Below are 16,187 nucleotides of genomic sequence, written 5' to 3'. Positions count from 1 at the left end.
GCTGGAAGCCCAAGCAACGCGGCGGAGCGCATGGATTTTGTGGTGCGAACTGCTGCTTACAACAACACGTCTATGTTAAAACACTGACCCCCACCTTCATAAATGGCAAACGATACAATCGTCTCCAAGAGAAGTGCAGTGGCCATTTCAGGACTTCCGGCACTTATTCCGTTATACATTTACGTAAGTCACGAAACTTTACGGGGGGGGGATTCATTTTGTTGTTAGTCTTTAAGGATTCCCTGGACTTCCGTTTCGAATTCTCCTCCGAATGGAGCTGCTATTGCTCGCCGCGCCTTTGCGCGCCGGACTGTTGGTAGGAACTAAAGCGCCAGGTCATTGTTGTCTCACTTAATACAGTCCCCCTGAGGAGACGGGAACGGCAACCATCGAGACGTACCAGAAGTATGCAGTTACGAAAAATGGCATTCGGAAATTTGAAAGTGCATTTGATTTACGAGCAATAGCCAGAGGTGCGGGATATTGGAGTTTGAAAGGACGACGACGGGGTGGAATTTTCCTTTCGGGGTGGACCGGGTTCTGCCAGTCTCCGGTTGACAAGCTTTATAAAATGATGCTCCAGTCCCCATAATAGCCAGCTATTTGATAATCTCAAAAGTTTACGGTCAAGATAAATGTGCACAATGACCACGGCGATAGAGGAAAAAGAGCTTCAGGAGAGACTGAGGGAAGCTGCTGCTTTGGGGGATATTGAAGAAGTGCAGCGATTGGTGGAATTTGGGGTTAATGTGAACTCTCAAAATGAAATCAATGGCTGGTAAGCACTGACTGAACGGGAAGGTGTCTGCTTGGGGTGGATTTGTCGGGTTTATTAAAAGTGAGGCATAAAAGATATTGATTTTTGCTAGTGATGCCTAAAATGATTAAAAGTGAATTAATGGCATTTTTAAAACTTGTTCATTATTTGTGATGTTTTTGGAGAAATTGAATTCTCTACCACTTTTCTGTTGGTTCAGAATCCAGGCAGCATCTGTTTAAGCGTTCTTCTTAACTTTGGTAAGATTTGGTTTTAAAAGATGCCTTTTAAAAATCCTTTCACAGATGTGAGAAATCAGTGTGATCAGAAAAAAGTTTTAATTATGATGTTCAGTTTTATCAGAACACAAGTTTGCTTCATTCATTTTAATAAGACTGAAATAAACTGCAATTTCAATGTGGTAAAAAAATATTTTGAAACTTCTTTGTTCAGACCAGAAGGGCTTCACAAAACTGCATCTATCATTAAACTTGGGCAACTTGTTGGTTACTGGGAGAAACAGGATGCTGTAGTAGACAGATCACTGGCCTGATCCAGCAAGAAGATAACATTAACTCTTGATATGGCGCACTTTGAGAAGGAAAAAACAAACTTAACTATAAATAAATGTTACAAATTAGCTCTCATTTCTCACAATCTTTGAATGGACATCAATAAACTATCAGCAATCTCAGAAATAATATTGCTTACTAAATTAATTGGAAAATACAAGAAAAAGCAATTGTAATGCTAGTTAGATTATTCATATTCCTGTGAGCATTTCATTACGACTAGAATAGAGTTGCAATAGACTCAAGCCTAATTATTTACAAAACAATATTTTTATAATGGAAAGATTTGTTATATTTTTATTCACATAAATTCACAGCATTGTATATTTTATTTAGCTCATTTATAGCCTACGTTTCTCTCCTATGGGAGAAGCTTTATAAAATGACTCAAAAAGCTTCCATGGGGATTCAAACATGGGTCTTCCAGGTCCTAGTCCAATTCTCTTAGCATTGCACCATACTGGCTGTCAAACACGTTATCTTCATAACCAAATGATTTTTTAAAAAGAAGACTAGTGAAGATTCAGAGGCTATTAAGAAAATCATTGTGCATTAGAAAAAAGTGTTGAATTTATTTTATTCATTTTTTAATTTTACCAATGTATACTCTGTATTTCTGCCCTCTTGAGGACTACCAAGCTATCTAACAGATTAAAATAATATGTAATAAAATCACATCTTTAAAACCAACAAGAAATCCATCATTATAAGAATTAAAACTGGGACTAAAATACATGCAAAAACATGAAAACAATAATTAAAATGCTGGGCAGGAAGGAGGGAGCAAAGGGAATGCTAAACAAACAAAAAAGTTTGTAGCCCTTGGTCAATTATGGCAAAAGAAGGGGACAGAGGTATCTCTCTTTAGGTGGGAGTTCCAGATTTTTTAATTTGATGCCATAACTGAGAATGCCTCCTCTTGAGTTTTTACCTGCCTAATCACAGAGGGTGAAGCATCCCAAATTGGGTTTTGGAAGATCTGACATGTTGGCTCATGTTGGCTCATAAGGGAGTAGGTGGTCCATATAGGTCTTTAAAGGCCAAGACCTGGAATCATATCTAGAAAACAATTGGGACCTAAGGGTAAAATGGGCCAACACTGGGGTGATATCGTTCCTACAACCCACACCAGTCAACATCCTGGCTGTGGCATTCTACTTCAGTTTAAACTTCTGAACACTTTTCAAAAGCAGCCCCTATATAGGGTGTATTGCAGTAATCTAAACTAGATGTAACCAGTGGCTATCTCTTTTCTGCTCAGGAAAGGGTGCAGTAGGTAAAATGCACTATTGGCCACAGCTTATTCAGCAGTAGGCCTGAGTCAAAAGTACCCCCCTCCCAACTATGCACCTGTTCCTTCAAGAATAGTATAACCCCATCCAGAGCAGGCTACTACATCTTAAATTCCAGGTCAGACCTTCCACTCGTCATTAGCACTTCTGTCTTGTCAGGAGTAAACTTCAGTTTATTATCCCTCCAAAACTGCCTCCAGGCACCAGTTCAGGGTTTCTACAGGATCAGCTTGTAGAATCAGCCTAGGCATCAGCCATAAGCATGTTAGAGCTGTGACATCTGCATATTGGTGCCAACCCAGCCCAAATCTCCAGATATCCTCACCTGGCAGTTTTATGTGGCTGTTAAAGAGCAAAATGGCGCCTCCCAATCCCAGCCTGGAAAGGTGATCCAGAAGGATAACATGATCAATGGTATTGAATGCTGCTGAGAGGACTATAAGACTTGTGCTTCCTCTGTCCATCCATTAGGGTGGCCAGAGCTGTTTCAGTCCCATAACCAGGCCTAAAACCAAATTGGAATGGATCTAAACAATTTGCTTCAGATGCTTGAGAATAGAACGTTTGAGAATGGTTGTTTCATACCATGAACCTTTGCCCAGCCTTTAGGGCAAATAATGCCCTCTCAGTTTAACCAACCTAACTGGTCAGCTTTGAAGATAAAATGGGGCAATCTCATGTATTCTGCCTTGCTGACAAGGGGGGTTCCAAGGCACAGCCTTGACATGGCTGCAGTCTTTTCTCCAAGATCGGGGACAGTGGGTAGCACTTGGGGATAGCATCTCCCAGTGGCAAGCCCTGAATTGTGATGTTCTCTATAGAGAGCTATCCTCTCCCTAATATTATTTAAGATCTAAATGCGGCCCCTCCCCCAGCTGGTCTGGAGTTTGGGGCTGGGTTGTCATCAATATGCTACCTAGTTATTTCTGTTGATGGACATCCCCAGATTCTTTAGCCAGGTGCCTGGAGGTCATGATGGATCGGCTCAAGCAGAGTCAGCTGAAGCTGAATCCAGCTAAGACAGAGGTCCTGTGACTGTGCCAACATGCTGATGGTAGATTGGTGCAGCTTCTGGCCCCTGACAGGGTCTATTGAACACCTTTGGCCCCCACCAAGAGCCTGGGCATGATCTTGGATGCCTCTCTATCCATGGAGGCCTAGGTCATGGACAGTGCTCACTGGTCATTTTACCATCTACATCAAGCATGACAGTATATACCCTTACCTATCAGCGGGTGACCTAGCCATGGTGATCCAAACAATTGTCACGTCCAGATTAGAGTTCTATAACTCACTGTATGTAGGGCTGCCCTTGAAACTGCTCAGGAAACTAACTGGTCCAGCAGGCAGCAGCCTGGGCTTTTAAGGGGACCTCCAAATATGTTCAGAACAGTGACTCATATAGAAACACATAAAGCAGGCTCCTCTGCAAGTGGGTGATCTTGATGTAGTGTAAGTTTCCCCAATATATATATACTCATACTCGATAAAAATAGGAAAAGATAGTACATATATTTTTCTTTTTCTTGCACTGGAATAATTCAGATCACCAGCATCTATATAAAATGTACTGGGATGCTATACTTCTATTTATAAGACAATGTCTTTATCTACTTGTAGTGCATCGGTATCAAATGTCTTGAACGAATAATCCAAACTCTTTCATGGTGGTTCTGTTGGGGAAGGGTAAACATATTTCAGCTAAGCTCAATGATTAATTTTATTCATCATTAGTGAAATTAGTGACATAAGGTCTAAGAGTGACGTTTGTCTCCAGTGTTTAGTTTAAAATTGTGCTTCATATAACAGGTGTTTAAATGTTCTGGTCTATTCTAAGGAACTTTCATGATATAATAGTTTTGCCTGCCTGCATGGAAAGATTTTGCCACTTGGTGTCACTATAGTCACCTGAAAATATAGACATAAAATACAGCAATTGCTGGATTTAATGCGAGTTATCAACATCCTTTATTAAAGCTGTCATAGGTTGACTTCTACTTGTGCATCATTTCAAGAAATTATTCCTTATTTATTTATTTGTTGCAGAAATACTCATGGAAAATAAGATACACCATAACTGCATAAAACACCTTTCATAGGTGATGAGAATAGCAGAGTCTAATAAATTACTGTTAATCTCAACTACACATATAGTATGTTATTTTATTTCATAGTGTGTTCCTTATTTTGGAGCAGTTCAGTGGGAGCCCTACTAATAGGTAGAATTAAATTATACAGAATGATTTGACTTGGCTCTTATGTTTGCCCTGTGCAGGACTTGCTTGCATTGGGCCTGTAAGCGGAACCATGCTCAGGTGGTATCATACCTTCTCGGTGCTGGAGCTGATAAGGAAATCCTCACAGTTAAAGAAGAGAGACCAGCTCAGTTGACATCTAAGCTGGAAATCAGGAAGATGCTGGGAGGTAAATTGATTAGTTAATTCTTACAATCGTCAAGGGTATCAGAATGCTGATGGTCTTGTCGCTGTTAGGATACACAATGATTCACAAAAGAAGAGCCTCCTGCAATTTTATTTTGCAATTGTTGTGTTGGAATTAAAACTAATGTGAACATGGATAACAATGAGGAAGTTCATAAGCTACAGAAAAGCATTGCTGGGTTTTACTGTTTGAGTCCAGTGACAACTTTAAGACCGACATAGTTTTTCTTATTCAAACTATAAGCTTTTATGTGCACTGGCACTTTGTCAGATACCTGATGAAGTATGCATGTACACAAAAGTGAATATCTTCAGTAAGGAATCATTCTTATTGGTGCCACTGGACTCAGTTCTGCTGCTTCAGACCAACATGGCTACTGCCTGAATGTAAGTTTTAATGTGTTAAAATGTAATCTCATATTAGCGTAAGGAGAAAGTAATTGTGATGTGATGTATGAATAAATGTGTGCTGCGTATGTCTAACTTCTCACTACAATTGCCAAGATACTATATAAGAGTTTTCTGATAAACTGATAGCCAGGCTAGCCTGATTTCGTCAGATTTCGGAAGCTATGTAGAGTTGGCCCTGGTCAGTATTTGGATGAGACCACCAGGGAAATATGGGGTTGGTTATCAGAGGAAGACAATGGCAGACTGCCTCTGAGTATCTGTTGCCTTGAAAATCCTATGGAGTTGCCATTAAGTTGGTTGTCTTAATGGAAAGAAAGAAAGAAAAGAAAAGAAAAGAAAAGAAAAGAAAGAAAGAAAGAAAGAAAGAAAGAAAGAAAGAAAGAAAGAAAGAAAGAAAGAAAGATTATACTACCACCCAAAACAATTGGACTAAATTTGTATATCTAAACATTCTTTTCATGAAATAAATATACTTTATATATCAAATATACAATACTATGCAGACAAGCACAGATAGACAATGAATGCACAAAAGAGTACAGGTTTGGGAATCCATTATTCTCCTGTTTCATGGGGAATGTCTCAGATGTCATATAAACCTATCAAAAGATTTCAGTTTTTTTCCATAAAGACGTTTTAACTGCTCGGCTACAATGTAAATTTTAGAATCAGACTTATGCCTAAGCAAAATGTTGTTTAAATTTTAATCCTGAAGTAGTCCAAGAATGTTCAGTTAAATAAACCTTGTTATCTTCTTCATTAATTCCCAGCTGTATTTTCTGAAATTTTAGAACTTTCAGAGCGAGCTGAGAAGTTCACAGTTGGGAGTGGCTCAGCCATGGAACTTCTGCTTAGCAGTTAGAAGTTTCTGGGTTCAACCATGACACCTCCGTTTAAGAGTCAAGAGACTTGACACTCTGGAGAGCTACTGCCAGTCACAGCAAACTATACAGCTTTTGATTAACCCGTAGCCTGACTTGGTTCAGGTGTGGTCAAGTGTTCTGTTTTATTGACAATAAAGTGTTACCTTTTGGGCAGAGCAGTCTTGAGTTGTGCCTGCTCTGCAGCGGCTGGCTGGCTGCAACAGTGCTAGTTGTCCCCTTGAGGGGATGGGTATGCAGTGGCTGAATGGACTAAAAGGCAATGCTGTGGCAGCATCTGTGGCAATATTGCTACAAAGTTCTGTTCTTGGCATTGTTGTGAGGCAGGGATGGCTTGATAGACAGGGGGGGCTGCCGTGAGTCCAGGAGGCTGCGTCAAGTATCCTGCACTGGTAAGGGGCAGAGAGGGACAGACCACAGGAGAGACACTCCTCTGCTACAAAGCCCTCTTAAAGAGACCAGCTGCTGTCACAAGCCCTGGCCACCTGTCACTGGGGAGGGGGCATCACTCATCAGCCCCACAGGCACCCCATGTTGGCACTTCTGTCCTCGGGGGCATTGCCACGCATAACTGCTTTGGGAGGTGACTAAGTGGCAGCACTCCCCCCTCATGCTGACATTTCCACCAGTATTAGTTTGTGCCATCACTCTGCCAGCGTGCGGCTGCAGGGCAGCTGTGTTGGTGGCAGTGTACTGTTCTGTACTGTTCTTGCCCTGGACTGGTGAAAATGCCCCTTGCAGGGGCGTACGGTCAATCAGCTGCCTGTTCCTATCCCCCTCCTCCCAGGATTTCTCTGTAAAAGTTCCAACCTAAGGGAAAACATCGCAGTTTCTCTAAGGTAAAAGAGGACTTTTAGGAACATAAATTCCATACGTAAAATTTTGAGTTGTATAGGGCCCAAAATATCTGCAATGTATAGACAATATTGTCTATAAATCCTAGTCCATTGAGTTCTCATCTCAAAGGATTCTCATCTCTTTGTGATTTCCCACATGCTAATTAGTAACTTTTCCTTAGTATCTGGGCAGGTGAGTTTCTTGGTATATGGTCCTCTCTACTCCTGAAGAGGCATTCTCCTGATACCAAGCAGAGAATCAACTGTAACTCGCAGGCAGTCCATACATTAGCACAAGAAATGGCATATTTATGGCTCCATCCTTGTTACTTTTAATTGTTATTTATTTTTTGCTTTTTAGCAACAATCTGACCTGTGTTGGACATCTTCGCCCCTATGTCCTTTATGGCTTTTGCAAGAACTTGTCTTTTTCTTTTCCAGCAGAAGATGCTGAAGAATCGCAGGACGTGAAGAAAGCCTCTGCTTTGCCCATTATCCCCAATTACTTGGCTCACCCGCCTTTTCCTTATGCATATAACTCTATGAGCAGCAGCACTACCAGCATCTCCTCTTCCTCTCTGAATGGGAGACTTTCCCCTTCTTCAGAACAGCACAGTGAGGATTGCCCTGTATCTTTACCTCAAGTCCAGGTGGCCGTGTTGCAGCAGGAAAAGTCTCCTTCTGTTGGGGACATGCCTAAGTCATCCCACACAGAATGCCCAGAGCCTGCAGTCCAAAATGGTCACGTTCCCCAAATGCCTGTTCCTCCCAGTAGGACTGTCTCTACTCCAGTTAAGCCTAAACAGTCTGAAGCTCAGCAACAGAATGGCTGTTGTCCTGGACCTGTCCCAGCATTTCAGCCCTTTTTCTTCACTGGAGCTTTTCCCTTCAGTAGTATGCAAGGTAAATTCAACTGATGCAAGCAACAAACTTTCAGATTATCCTTGTGTTTCCTCAGGTTATGCTTTGGTATCTCTTTGAGTGGCAGGATCATTAAGATTGAACTACTTGATACATATTGTAAAAGCCCCAAACCCCTCTTCATCAGCATTGGTCCTTTCCTAATTTTCCTGACATTCCATATAGGATAAATAAGATCAACCAAATATAGTGGTTCCTAAGGGAAATTTAACAGATTTCTTGTTGACTGTGGAAATGCTTGTGTAGCAGTTCTGTTTCGTTTCCACAGTTGATGATAGCTCGCCAAGATGTGTAGGCCCTGGCCTAGTGGAACGCTCTGCCTGGTGAGATCAGGGCCCTGTGGGACCTGGGATAATTCTGCAGGGCCTGAAAAGCAGGGTTGCTCCACTAGGCCTCTAGTTGAGGCCTGAAATAACACTGAAATTGTGGCCTCCCTGCCCAAAACACTAGTTAATTTACCCTCCTACTGACCATCAAACAGGCTTATATGTCCCTTCTCTCCAGAGAAAAGGAGACAGCATTTTAGAACAAATTTGTTTTTAAACTGAATATAATATTTTAGGATTTTAATATTAATTGTTGTTTATTTTATTGTTATTGTGCTATTTTTATGCTTTTCTGATTACCTTCCCTGAGCCTTTGGGGAAGGGTGGAATATAAATTGTTGTTATTCCAATGGGCTATAACCAGTATAGAAATAATTTGTCATGCAGTCTAGCATTTATTACTATTATTTACTAACTGCATTGATTCCTATTGCTGGATATATCAGGCCAGCAAGCAAGACTGACATTCCTGTGTTCTCAGCTGCTGCTCCTGGGCAGTCCTGTAACTGGGCAGTAGCAGGTATGGTCTCCACTTTCTTCTGAACGACATTGTGCTCTTGCAGGTGACCGACAATAAGACTCCAAAAGCTGAGCTGTGAAAAGGGCTCGTTGAAAAGGCGACACATTTGCTATTACACTATAGGCCAAGTTCCCTGCCTTATGGCTGTGCCTTCCAGTACAGCTTCTTCCCTGAACATGAGTCTTCCATAGCCACAATCTTGCATGCTGGTGGGAAAGGCTGGTGGTCTGAAAATCTCATGATTGTTGCCTTTTATGTATACTCTGCTTTTCAAGCCATTATCTACCAAAGTGGCTCCACATCAGTAAAAGAGAGATGTCCTGCTGTCAGACTCACAATGGAAGGGAAGCAGAGGGAACAAGTGATGACCTCCCCTTTGCGGGTGTTCTGACGGGTGGAACTGATGCGTCCCTCACTCCTTTGGCTGGTGCCACGTTTGGCTCCTGTGCAAGCAGCCCAGCAAGAGGAATGAAGGCAACCGTTAGAAATTAATGAGAATAAAATGACTAACAGTGCAATCCTGTTCACTGGTCCTTGAAAGTCACACTTCTGGGGCCAGCTGCTCAGTTAACTTACAGGGAAGCTTATGGATGGCAGATCCAAGTGAAGCCAAGCCCAGCTCCTCTGCCAGTCCCTCAATGGCTACTTGGATGAAACACTTTTTTTAATGATAGTAATGACTGCGAGAGATGAATTTTTAAAAATGGTTCATATTGTGTTGTGTTTATATGTTTTTAATCTAGAGCTGGTGCTTAAGGTCAGAATTCAGAACCGTGCTCTTAAAGAGAATGATTACATTGAAATTGAACTGGACCGACAAGAACTGACTTACAGTGAACTGCTTCGAGTGAGCTGCTGTGAACTGGGGGTGAATCCAGAACACGTAGAGAAAATTAGGAAGCTTCCCAATACAGTATTAAGGAAGGTAAGAACTTGCAAAGGTTTTTTTTTTTTTTAATCCAGCTGTGCTTCAGCTTTTTATTGCCTAAATTATTTATTTTTTAATACAAAGCCTCTGCAACTTGTGATCCATCCACTGAATGTAGTCCAGCTATGCACTGAGGCCTGCTAAGAGTTTCATCATTCTACCCACTCTTTGGGCAGGTCCCTAAGAAAGCAGCAAAAATGGGAGGGCTTTGGCTTTACAGGCTACATTCAGCTGATAAGGGGGGCCCACCTTATGCACTTGCATGCATATTATTTGGCAGCATCCACTCACAGCACTGGCAGGAGCTGTGTTTTAATAATAACTGGTTTAGAAACTCAGAGAATATATCCAAGATTCTGTTTGTGACCCAAGTGTTTCCTGCCCAGAAATGGAACAGTTAAACCTGAAATTAAGGATGTTATTTCCCACTCAGTGATCAATGCAGATTTTGAAGTTCATATTTGACAGTGACATTTTGGTGCTAATGCGAACATCGAACTGCAGATTTCAACTGTCAATAAAACTTCATCATGTGTTAAACATCAACGTATAAAGTCAATTTATGTGGTAATAAAAATCACACTGATATATATGACTAAAAGCCAGAAATTGGTCACAGAGATTCAGTAGAGTTTCCTTTTAAGTATAATACATTTTCTGTTATATCATGGATGTTCATTAGTTGCTAAAAAACTATACCGCTGTGTTTTCATACTACAGTTCCTATAATGTCCAGTTAGATTGTTCACATAGCAGGGGATTTGAATGCACTTATATTGGATGCTACTTGCAGTGGGTAAAAAGGGCTAATCTAAAGAATCCCCACTTGCCTTCTACAATTGCAGTTTCACACTGGTCATTGCTGATCTCAAGTAAACTGGCCTGCCCACGCAGATGAGTACATACAGATTGGCAGGGACAAGACAGATACAATGCTCCCTAGATGCACACGATGAACTCCCTATTGGCTCTACATAATCTGGAAAAAGATGTACATTCCCATCCATTTGTTGGAAGTTTCAGGAATTCATGCCCTTGTATGTTGTTCAGGACTACTCCAGGGAGGGTGGTATATAAATATAATAAATAAATAAAATTATTTTTCTCCCCACATTACTGACTATGTGTTGCATGCAATTGTTTCTTGATCAGAACAATGTTCCTGAGAACTGAAATTGGACTCAAAAGGAACTCAGTATAATTTTTGTTCAAGCTCTGATCTGGTGTCTTAACTTTATAGAGCCTCAATCCTGCCTCAGCAGAATTTGACACCCAACCCAATTAATGTGAAGTATGACCCATAGATTAGGATTAGACAATATCATCTGTAAACCACATCTATAAGTACGTGTATGCATATTAGAATCTTGGAAATCCCAGATTCAGTTTTTATTCTAATTTTTTAAAAGTGTTGTGGTATTTGCCATCCAGGAATTGCTTTGGCTCTCTGTATTCTCCCCTTGAACAGTTCAAAGTGCAATCTTTGGAACTGGCAGATCTAAACTTCTTAGATCCTGTGTAGGGCAGATTGTCTCCTTTGCTAATATTCTATTGTGAAAACAAATCCATACAACTGCTGAGTTTGTGTTTCTTGTCTTCATGCTCCTGCCTAGGGGATTGTGAGCAGCTGCAAGGGCAGAACTAATCTTTTTGCCCAACACAGCGACTCAAATTTGCTGCCTTTGGCAGTTCTAGAGGCTCACACATTTCTCTTTCCACCCCTTTCCCCAGGTGTACATTCTATGCATTTTAAACTTTGCTTCAAGTTTATTGGTTTTAAATCTGGCCTAAGGTATGCTCATTGTTCATTCTCATCATAACTATAAATGCATCTGTAATCCTTTCATCCAGACTATTAGCTCCTGAATATTGATGGTCCAGGACAGATCCCTGTGGAATATCCTGTAATCCCCCAACCCACCATGGTATTAATACCCTAATCATTACAACCCTGGCTGAAATGCACTGCATCCTGGAACATCAGAAGCTTTCCAGGCCCTCCTCTTGGTGACATACTCACCCCGCTCCCATTGTGGAAATATCGTGTTGGGCATTATCAAAAGTCTTGCTGGAGTCAAGGCATTTTTATTCTTTAACCTTCTTTACCTAAGGCTGGGAGTTCAATCCCAGCAGCTGGCTCAATGTCGACTCAGCCTTCCATCCTTCTGAGGTCGGTAAAATGAGTACCCAGCTTGCTGGGGGGTAAACGGTAATGACTGGGGAAGGCACTGGCAAACCACCCCGTATTGAGTCTGCCATGAAAACGCTAGAGGGCATCACCCCAAGGGTCAGACATGACTCGGTGCTTGCACAGGGGATACCTTTACCTCTACCTTTATCTAAACAAGTCACCTTGCCAAAGTAGGAACTTAGGCTGGTTCTGAATTTTGTTGTTGGCAGTGAATAGTCTAGACCAGGGGTAGTCAACCTGTGGTCCTCCAGATGTCCATGGACTACAATTGTAGTCCTTGGACATCTGGAGGACCACAGGTTGACTACCCATGGTCTAATCCATTTCCTTTACATGGTTATTTAAACTGTGCAGTTACATTCAGAAATGCCATATAGTAGTAGCCTCTCCTTACAATTTAGGCTTACAGATACTGCCGATCTCTCAGCATGATCTTTATAAAGTCAGGAGGACGACTCTGCAGTGAACATTTTGCACATACTAGCCTTGCTAAGCATCAAGTAACTTCTAAATATTCCCTTTTAAATTAACTCCACTGCTAGAAAGGAAATGCATTGCCTCCGCTCTCTTTCTCTCACACACATAAACACACAGCTTTTGTACAGCTGTAATCTCTGTTCAGATATTTTGTTGGAATGAATTGGTGTTTTGCTATGCAAGAAAGACGAGCAGGACATTCCTGCCATAGTAATTCTGTTTCCTTAGTTCACCCTAGAATCCCTCAAGAACCTAGTTACCTTCAACCTGGTAAGCTAATCTGATTTAGGGCTATGTAAACAGGCTTTACCCAATCATTGCTGATCCCAGTTCAAGAGGTAAACACACTGCCTTGTTCTTGCCTTACAGTTTTGTAAGGTCAGTTTCCTTGAATTGTGTTTATAAATGAAATTGCTCTCCTTAAGAGTGCCTTTAACTTGAAAACAGATAACTTAATTCCTCCTGCTGACTCTAATTTAGGCGTGGCTGTTTGTATGTAGCCCAGGTCAAACTTGATAGTAGTACCTGTGTTTGGTCTCTTCTTGAGCAGATTTCTGAATTTGGGGCTGTGTGTATGCTGCCTCTGGAGCTCGATCAGTGGTACAATTTGTCATCCAGTCCAGGTTATGGGGCACAGAAGCCTGCTTGTACTTGCACCCCAGTCCCTTGGGTGGATTAGGATGCAAAAATCACTGAGTTCTTTCCTAATAGGCAACATTGCCGCACCAGATATTTAAACTTGGACCTCTTTGCAAAGACTGTCCACCACAATTATATGCCAAATTACCCCAGACTAACCCCACTGAAACAGTGGGTTTAGATTGGAGCAACTCCATGTAATAAATCAGGAAATCACTACAGTTTTTATTCCCAGTAAAAATCACCTTGACATAAGAAAGTGATCATAGATGTTTTATATTTCATGTAAATTCAAGTGAGACAGGTAGGCTCAGGGATGGAAAGTTAGGCCTTATTTGAAGCCGTTACCTTCAATTTCCCATTGTACATTTTGGACAGGTCATCTTACAGGAAACTGTCTGAAAGTCCATTTTTACAGGATGGCCAAATAGGGCTGTGCCATTAAGTTGTCAGAAGGTCTGTGTCTGGCCTCTTTGCCTCAAAGCACAGCACTGGCCCCGCCCTTCAAGCTGAAAGCACTGCGCAGCACTTCAAGGCCAAGGACAAACCATAGAATTAAATAGACAGTGCAGAAGGGGTGGGGGTGGGGCAGAGAGGTGAGCAAAATTCTTGTGCTGGTGAATACTGCCTAACTTCTTACTGTGTTTACTCCTTAAAGGACAAAGATGTCGCAAGACTTCAGGACTTTCAAGAACTGGAGCTGGTTCTAATGATGAGTGACAATGACCTTCTGTTCAGAAACGCTGCACCAGCATTGACTGAAAGACCTTGTTATAATAAGAAAGCATCAAAGCTCACTTACTAACTGTTTAAGTGAAATACCTGTCTAGTAGTGAAGTGTTAAACCTAGGATTTTGTAAGGGCTAATAACCTCAAGTTCTACTTTACCTTGGAAGGCAGAGTGAACCTGTGAAGCACACTTGCTCAGAAGCAAGCTCAGACTTGCTTCAAGGCAAATGTGCTCAAGGATCAGGGTGTCTAACGGCATCTGCAGGTAATTTTTTTGTGCAAAGCAGTACTGAAATGGTGAATAGGATGCTAAGGATTGTCTCTTCACACAGCAGCATTTCTTGCAAGGGAATGGCCCTTTCTTGGAACGCTGCAGTTAGAAGCTCTCAGGGAAAGACTAGAATTAAACTGTTCTAATAACTGCTACTTATTAAAAAATAGCAGGCGCACTTATACTGAAGGACAGAACAGGAACTCCATTTAATGCTTGTAATTGGATGCTTAACAAGCAGACACTCCTCGTATATCTAGCTAGAGTTAACACATGCTGCTTGAGAAGAGAATAAGCTACATTTCCAAGGAGGAGAAAGGAGAAAGCAGGGTTCTCAGCCAATGGTTATATTGGTATAATGAATCAAGGTGTTGCTGTTGATGAATTACACTAACACAGTGCCCTTGGGGAAACAGGTGCAAGATGAACATAGCCTGCTGCTTGCGCCTGCTGAGCAGAGCAACGAATGGTATTAAGTGGTAGGACAGGGCCTGAGCAGGGAACCTTGGGACAAACTGCCAGAGGTTTCTAAATGGGGTGTGTGTGTAAAAATGTCACACTTTACACCTTAGGAACAGAAGATGACCTCACCCCTCCAGTGGCACGCTGTGGCACAGGATGTTGGAAGAACCAGCTCAAACTGTCCAGTCTGCTTAGGAGTGAAACTGGGGTGCCTGGCAGGAGCACAACGCTTAATTTGGCTAGTCCCAAAGGTGTTAATCAGTGATCGGCTGTGATGCCTTCAGAGTGGTGCTGAGTCAGATATTGAAACATAGTTACAGCATCAACTGTAAATAAAGCATTGATTGGCAAGGTTAGTGAGTAATTCTCTAATTTAGGATTGCTTTTCAGTAGTATCTGGTGGGCGTATTTTATTTTAAGTTTATAAGTTTACAGGTTACCTGCAGGGTGCTTAAGATGAGAGCTGCACTCCACAGCCTCATCCCGTCTATGAAAGGAGCACAATTTCCCCTAGCCTTTATTCAAACTAGTCTGGTCTTGACATTGTTTACCTTGTTAAAAGAAAGTAATTATGTAGCATTTTAAATAGTAAAATTATTTTTAATATACCAGGATAAGTTATATAAAATCTTGGAACTGCTATGCATTTTTCAAAGACTTGCTTGCATTTATTATAGGCATGCCTGCTTCTCATCTTCTTGCTAGTGCAGGTCCTTTATAATTCTGTTATCAAGTCCTAGAATATTAAAAAATCTGGAAAAGGCATGGAACGGAACAATACTTTTGAACAATAAAACTGTGGGATTCTGTGTACTAATGTAGAGGGTCGTTAGTTAAACTACTGTACAGAAATGCATACTGTAAATGGATGGCATTTGGATGGTCAACAGGATAAATGGCGGCTGATTTCAACTTCCACCTGCTCCTAACGTGGGTTGAGGTTAGCATTGTTATTCATGCATCTCATGGCCTCAGCTTTGGCTTTTTAAAAAACAGCCTCAGCCAGTGCTGAAGAATTATGAGCAGTCCCACATGAAATTTGCCTGCACTGTAATACTTTCTGAAGGAAAAATGCTTTCTGCTGGGAATGGATCACCATATGAACTTCTTCCAGGAAAGATCTGTGAGTAGGGGACTAGTTTCTTATCTGCTTCCTTTTTTGCCTTTGAACCATCACTGAGGAATACACTCGGTGAACCTTTTGCCATGGTGTTAACCCACTGGTGGTACTGGAGACAGTCCAAACAATTCAAGGCTGTCATGTGCTCTTGCTCAGTTGCTAGTCCTGGTTTCCCAGCCCCCTGCCCTCTTTTTGCCATCCAGTCCCTTAGCAGGCTATGAGTGGAGGGAAGAAATGAAGGCCTTGGCTGGAAATTTCGTCTTGCTTTCACTCACTTGCAAGTACATGGTTCCCCTTCCTTCCTTTCTACTTTAGCAAGTGAAGGAGAGAAAAGGGGGGGGGGTATGTGTGGCCGTAGCCACTGAGTGAAGTCTCTTCAGACTGGGTCATCAACAAAGAGGTGGTTGACCAGG

The 16,187-nt window shown here is 41.7% G+C and overlaps 1 protein-coding gene across 4 annotated transcripts; it reads left to right on the top strand.

Annotated features, from left to right (window-relative positions):
• Window positions 1–214: 214 nt before the first annotated feature.
• On the top strand, window positions 215–15,471 carry ANKRD40 (ankyrin repeat domain 40). 4 transcript variants are annotated; one of them, XR_013229437.1, is made up of 6 exons: window positions 215–778; window positions 4,897–5,045; window positions 7,632–8,093; window positions 9,701–9,898; window positions 9,932–12,304; window positions 12,376–15,471. XR_013229437.1 is itself a non-coding variant. In XM_077327983.1 (5 exons), the coding sequence occupies exons 1-5, from the start codon at window positions 636–638 to the stop codon at window positions 10,027–10,029; spliced, it is 1,050 nt and encodes a 349-aa protein (XP_077184098.1). In that variant the 5' UTR covers window positions 215–635; the 3' UTR covers window positions 10,030–15,471. The 4 variants fall into 4 exon arrangements, 3 of the variants coding, with proteins under 3 accessions (XP_077184098.1, XP_077184097.1, XP_077184096.1); XM_077327983.1 differs by having other exon boundaries at window positions 9,932–15,471; XM_077327982.1 differs by lacking the exon at window positions 9,932–12,304 and having other exon boundaries at window positions 216–778; window positions 7,635–8,093; window positions 9,701–9,882; window positions 13,851–15,471.
• The last annotated feature ends 716 nt before the right edge of the window (window positions 15,472–16,187 follow it).

The sequence above is a fragment of the Paroedura picta genome, chromosome 3 (genome assembly GCF_049243985.1).
Source record: "Paroedura picta isolate Pp20150507F chromosome 3, Ppicta_v3.0, whole genome shotgun sequence".
NCBI lineage: Eukaryota > Metazoa > Chordata > Lepidosauria > Squamata > Gekkonidae > Paroedura > Paroedura picta.
The sequence above is the reverse complement of the archived record's forward strand: the minus strand, read 5'-3'. Positions and strand labels throughout refer to the sequence as shown.

Coding starts and splice junctions, on each gene's coding strand:
- ANKRD40 (XM_077327981.1), top strand. CDS start 636: ATGTGCACAATGACCACGGCGATAGAGGAAAAAGAGCTTCAGGAGAGA. Junction 779..4,896: donor CAAAATGAAATCAATGGCTG/GTAAGCACTGAC, acceptor TGCCCTGTGCAG/GACTTGCTTGCATTGGGCCT. Junction 8,094..9,700: donor TCCCTTCAGTAGTATGCAAG/GTAAATTCAACT, acceptor TTTTTAATCTAG/AGCTGGTGCTTAAGGTCAGA.